The sequence below is a fragment of the Pinus tabuliformis genome, chromosome 7 (assembly GCF_031772625.1).
Source record: "Pinus tabuliformis cultivar Carrire ecotype Pingquan chromosome 7, CPIR1, whole genome shotgun sequence".
NCBI lineage: Eukaryota > Viridiplantae > Streptophyta > Pinopsida > Pinales > Pinaceae > Pinus > Pinus tabuliformis.
The window spans coordinates 1,485,571,116-1,485,577,534 of record NC_142293.1 but is presented as its reverse complement, the minus strand read 5'-3'; the positions used below and the strand labels follow the sequence as shown (position 1 = coordinate 1,485,577,534).

General features: G+C 33.7%; 1 protein-coding gene across 1 annotated transcript; it reads left to right on the top strand.

Moving 5' to 3' along the window:
* The first annotated feature begins 386 nt into the window (after positions 1-386).
* LOC149253459 (putative cytokinin riboside 5'-monophosphate phosphoribohydrolase LOG9) lies at positions 387-6,106 on the top strand. Its single transcript, XM_089454488.1, has 8 exons — positions 387-428; positions 2,516-2,550; positions 2,618-2,719; positions 2,853-2,985; positions 4,713-4,812; positions 5,289-5,359; positions 5,482-5,625; positions 5,804-6,106. The coding sequence occupies exons 1-8, from the start codon at positions 387-389 to the stop codon at positions 5,912-5,914; spliced, it is 738 nt and encodes a 245-aa protein (XP_089310614.1). The 3' UTR covers positions 5,915-6,106.
* Positions 6,107-6,419: the final 313 nt, after the last annotated feature.

Here is a 6,419-nt window from a genome sequence, read left to right as displayed (position 1 = left end):
AGGTAACTCAAGGGCTAACAATGTGGCTCACGTTCTCTACAAAGCACCCTTGGATGTTGGTGTAATCTTGCCTCTACATGCCCCATGCAATGACAACATGGTCGAGTCCATCAGGGTTTATTGCCATAGAGTCACGAGGCAGTTCAGCTTATGGAAAATCATGACTTGGGGGAAGAAGTGGACCTACAACCAACGCAATCTCCTAGAATAATTAAACAGAACCACCCCCCCACCTTGATTCTATGGATGATCATCTCTAATAGATCATGTTGCTTCTAGAACATCCTAGTCATGCTGACATGAGGAAAAGAAAGTGGTCATTTTTTTCATGAATGACCTTCAATGGAACCAATGGCACATGGTGGACATGATGGCTTCTCTCCAACATGGCCAAAAGAGGATTCATGAGAGAATGGAATGAATGGAAGGTAGATTGGAGCACATTGAAGGCCATGTTCACTGTGCTTTCAGTCCACCTCTACCAATAGGTAATAAACCACACAACCCAACTCTAGTGTACCCTCGAGATCAGGGATGAATGTTGGCTGCTTCCAAGTTCTTGGGGTTTTCTAGTCTCATTGGGATATCTATATGTGGTTCTCTAGCTTGCTTGTTTTTTTTATCAGGTGGTTTTATTATTATCTTCTAGCCAACAATTCTAGTAGGAATGATGCTAGAAGGTTTTTGATATTCATCCCCTCACGATGTGCCTATTATCTTAACTAAGAGAAAATTTTGACTCACAAAAAAAGGATGTGAACCAACATAAGCACATATTAACTCAGGATCTACCAAGTGATTACAGAAATCAAATCTCACAAGGTGCAAACATTTCCTCAATCTTTTCACTCAGAAATAATATTACATCTTGAGAGATCCCTCTTGGTGTTTGGTAGATCCAAATTTAAGATGGATATAACTTGGTTCACATCCTTATTTAAGTTTATAATTGCACTGAGTGACTCTCTATAGTCCTGTATATGGGAGATGTGTAAGTGTAATGTAAGATTGTATTTCAACATTTTTCTAATGTCAAGAAAAATATATATATAAAAATAAAAATAAATAAATATCAATTCATATGTGTTAATTAATATTCAAATTAAATAGAATATTAATTTATAAAATAAAAATGGATAAATTAGATAAATGTGAAGTACAAAACCATGGACAAAAATTAATAGATTAAATAAATATAAAGTGTAGAAATGTTGACTATAACCAAAACATGAGCATAACACTTTTCTCAAAAGCTACTTTAACACAATTAAATCTAGGAACTAAAAATGAATGGTTTAGTAACCTACACTCAAGTGATACTTATATATAATATTTAATTTAATATAAATAGAAAATTCATAATCTAGTAATATTTGTAAAATAAATTAATATTAATTCAAAATAAGTAATATTGATGTAGGGTAGTTAAATATGACCATCAAAATTTGACATAGTAATAAATCTATTTTACAAATCATGTGTGGGTGATTAATATAATTAATATAAAATATAACTATATATATATTAAGGATTTAATAAATACAAATACAAATACTTCGTATATGAGAGTCCCATTAAACACTTTAATAATACTTATAGTAATTAATATATATGAAAATGTCCATCTCAATTTATAAAAATTTAAAAAATTATAAATAAATAAATCAAGAATTAAACACTATATTTTATAAATGGATTAATAATTATAGGTTATGACTTTTTTTTATTAAAATTATGAATTAACATAAGGTAGTCTAATTAATAAATTTTCAACACAAATTATTATTAATATATTATAATTTATATTAATTTATAAAAATAATATTTCACAAACAAAAAATCATACTTAGGTATATTTGAGACATAAATATATATATATATATATATATATATATATATATATATATATATATATATATATATATATATATATATATATATATAGATATATATATATATAAAACCAATTGTTGAGCTAATTTGTTAACACAAATTAACACAAGTATTCCTTATCAATCCAGGTTTGTAAAACTTGAAGGCATGTCAACAATGTATGGATATTAGATGTAGCCAAGCTTAGAAGATAAAATATAAAGAATTAAGGAAGTGCATATTACAAATATAAATCTGTTTAAACAAATTCTAATTCACTTCTGCAATGTATGTGAGATGAAGTGGCTCTTAACTTAAGAGATCCATTTGTGTCATTCTTCTATAATATTGCTTAATGAATAGAATTAAAAAATCATTAATTACGCAGTAAGGCGTTTCCCTCTGGGAAGAACTCCCTTATATGCCACCGTGTCTTATTTTCGACCATTGATCTGATGTGTTAGACGATTAAAAGAGATTGTGTCGTTGGATCAGATCATTATAGTTGGAATTTTAATCAGTTAAGATTGCATGTGCTGGTTGAACTCCCTGTTTATCTCATGCTGGAGAGATTACCCGCTCGAAACCCTTCGCAGACAGTAGTGATGGCTTCGCTGGAGTTTCGATTTCCTGATTCACACAGTTGCCCTACAGATGTAGCCTTTATCGTGCCCTGAGGTGTTTAATTTAGATTTTAGCTCAATTTCCCATGTCTAATCTGAGTTAAATTTACTGTGATGTGTAGGGTTCCTCCCAGGTTGCCCGAATCCATCACGCAAACGACTTCCCTGCTGAATCCGAAGACCCCACAGGAAAATTTCTGTTCTAATGTGGAGCGTAAACCCTGGTAAGTGACGACTGACAATTGCAAGAATGCGTAAACCCTGGTAAGTGACCACTGACAATTGGAAGAATTCGATTTGTTCTCCGGTTAGGGTTTTACAATAGTTTCCTTATTTCTGCTCTTGGTTGCTCTGCAGGGTGTTATTTCTGCTCTTGGTTGATCTGCAGGGTGTCAGGCCCTCTACCGCGAAGGCTAATTTTAGCCACAAGAACGGGGTTGCCTCAGGAATAACTTGGGAATCTGGTCTTTTATGTCCTTCACCATTTCAGGTGCTTGCTCACATTCTGCTCTTTATTAGGTTGCTTATCTGGATTATTAAACCTTCAATTCTATCTTGTCCGTAGGAATTTGCAGGCTTAGCCATTTTGGCTGATTCAAAGTTTCCCTTTGTGTTTGGATATTGTCTGACCCATGCGGGTAGGGCCCATACACAACTTTCATTTACTATTGCAGACAAAAGAATTTGGGTAATAACCTTCGACAGGAAGGAATAAAATCACACTATTTGTGAAGTTAGGTATTGCCTGTGTGATGTACCATTGCTCTTAGCATCAGACTGAACCTGTAAACTCTTAATATATCCTAACACGAAATGTCAAGAAAATATGACAATTACGATATATTAATAAAAAATGAATTAAGACCTGTGGGAGCTATCAGACAGGGGTTTACATTCTAGGGTAGATGTGAGATTTGTCTAAGCCTATATTTCGAGAGACAGACTTTTCTCCTTGAGTCATGGATTGGATACTTTACCTAGTCATCTCAAGATCTAAACACATTTCCTTAGTAGCAATGAATATCTATTTAGCTGGGGAAGCAGAGATACTGAAAGAGCATCTCACAAGTTTAGTCAGTTAGTTACCATCATGTCAGGACACATCCATTTCTTGATATATACAATCAATGATAATAATTGATTTACTGCTTATGTACTTCTGGTTCAAATTTTCTTTCAATGTACCTCAACTATTTGGTTGTAATTGTATAGCTAGGTTTTTAGTATGTTTAGATTAAGGACCTTTGAAGACAGAATAGGAGCTATTGTCTTCTGTTATAGAATACAATTATTTGTCTGCATGGCATTTGCAATCAATGCAGTTCAAACTAAATGAAAATGATAGAGGCCTGAAAGAACTTTCACCCTGAAATTTATCGCAGGATAGTGAATCTTCTCTTCTGTTATAGGATAACGTTATTTGTTTACATGGTTTTCACAAGCAATGCAATTCAAGCTAAATGAAAATGATGGAAGCTTAAAGGAACTGTCACTCTGAAATTAAGGGAAGCATCCTTTTTCTCTGTTTAATTAACTTCAAAAATTTCAACCAAGTGATTGTTCTTATCTACAAGTAACTTTTCTTTCATGTTAAATGACATTGAACCATTGGTGTCTATATCTGCTGCCCCAAACAGTTTGGGAAATTAGTGGTTACTGGCCTTCTCATATTACTAATCTTTAGTCCATCTTTGATACATCAGTCCTATTGAGGTTTCAGAAGATCGGGTATCAAATGTTTTCAAACACAAATAACTCAAAATGAAAATGGAACACCGGTCTCAAACTTCTCTAAAACCAGGCCAAAATGAAAATGGGACAGTTATCTCAAACTTCTCTAAATCCAGGCCAACCAGAACAGTATCACGCTAATCAGAAGGTACACAGAACAGAACAGAGGATATAAGAGAGGGAGATAAAATAAAGAACAATGACCTATTCAACCTGATGTTTTGTTGTATAACATCAGTCAAACATGCTAAGAGGAACAGTGTATTGCAGTGAAATTTCTGTCATAAGGCTTCTAGTTTTCTTTTCCAAGGACTGATTGCTCTGAAATTGGATGATTAGGATTTTGCATATTGCAACTGATTGATGTGCTTTTGATGCTATGGCCATGACTATTCTGGCTTTTTATGTAATTGAAATAGTTTTTCTAACGATGTTTCGTAAAGATCCTACAACCTAAACTGTTTGAGATGGTAAATTATATCACAGATATCTGGTCATACAGCCGGTGAAGTAAAGACTGTTGCTGACATGCATGAAAGGAAGGCTGAAATGGCTCGTCAAGCTGATGCTTTTATTGCTCTTCCAGGTGATTTGATACTTCGCATTTTTAAGAAACTTTTTGGGGTATGATAAATAGGATGGTTTGCTGTTAATTGCTTAGTTTTTAATTGCACCTTGAGAAGCCAGGTGCACTCCATAGCCACTGAAATGTGCCATGACGGTAGGTAATTCTAATAAACTAAAATGAAAATAAAATGTGAAGGTCCAATTATCAATGTTAAGAAAGGAGCTCAGGCCATTTGTAATTATGTAAAAAAACTTAAAATTAAATTGATATAGATCCATCATACCTGGTAACTAGAAATTTGAATCTCTTGTTGTTTGTTTGTTAAGTATATCTCTCTATGTTTAATAGATCAAAGGTTACGATGAATCTATGCTAATGGTAAATATGCATTGATTAGGGCCTGGTGAGAGACAGTATGCAGATAATTTATAATAAAACTTCCAAATCCTTTGATATTCCATTCCCTGATTTCTTCAAGATTTGGCTGATTGAAGGTGGTTATGGAACAATGGAAGAGCTGCTAGAGATGATCACATGGTCACAACTAGGCATTCATGATAAGCCGGTACATATCCACTGTTTAATGTTGAATTGTTTTAGAGTTCATTCAGTACCCTTACCATTGATCTTCAAGAGTATTGCCAATTATTGAGAGTATTGATCAGTCATAACTTACTGAAAGTGCAGGTGGGTTTACTTAATGTTGATGGCTATTACAATTGCTTGCTTGCCTTATTTGATAAGGGTGTTGAAGAGGGATTTATAAAGCCTTCTGCACGGCATATTGTTGTGTCTGCTCCAACAGGAAAAGAACTTATAGCCAGGATGGAGGTAGGGAGAATGTTATAGAAGTGATTCTAGCTTGATGTTTGCAGTGTCTAGTAAAGAACATGGTCAGGGATTGGTATCCAAAATAAAATGTTATCATTAATGGATTAGAACTTTTGACTGCTCATCTTTTAGTTATATATTCATATATTCTGGTGACGGGGATTAAAAACATTTGTAGTTTGGATATTCTGTGCAGGAATATGTACCTATACACGACACGGTTGCTCCTCGAGGAAACTGGGAAATTGAACGACTAGGATACCCTGCAGCCTCTGATTTGCATTCATAATAAATTTGACCTGGCTTGGTCCCCAATTGTAGGCAGTTGTTGTTTGTTTTGAATGATTCATTGTTGCAACATTTGTAAATTATGTGGAATGAGCTATTCCATGGAATCTAATTTTTTGTTCTACAAATGCCTGCCAAATTATTGCAGGCATTAACATGATTGCAATATATGACATTGATATTTATTTGATCTTTTAATGTGTCCTAAATGTGTTTTGGATGTTTTTGTTTTCTCTATACCCAAGAGCACAGTGAATGCTGGAAAAGTTGGGCAGAAGCTCCTAAAAAGAATGGAAAATAAAACTTTAATTTCTTACTATGTCTGTTTGTCCGTAGTTGAGTATGATAAAACTTTAATTTCTTATTATGTTTGTTTGTCTGTTTGTCTATAGTTGAGTATGTGGTGAAAGCATATACATCTTTATAGATTTTGGTGGTCAAATCACTGCATGGAAGTAGATCCTTTATCCTACAAACAAGAAGTCTTAAAAAGATTGTGTATCCAA

Bases quoted from the DNA above. Each gene is read 5' to 3' on its own strand.
- LOC149253459 (XM_089454488.1), top strand. From the start codon at position 387: ATGGCCAAAAGAGGATTCATGAGAGAATGGAATGAATGGAAG. The intron at 2,720-2,852 runs GTAAGTGACGAC...GTTGCTCTGCAG, and splicing joins AATGTGGAGCGTAAACCCTG to GGTGTTATTTCTGCTCTTGG. The intron at 4,813-5,288 runs GTGATTTGATAC...GGCTGATTGAAG, and splicing joins TGCTTTTATTGCTCTTCCAG to GTGGTTATGGAACAATGGAA.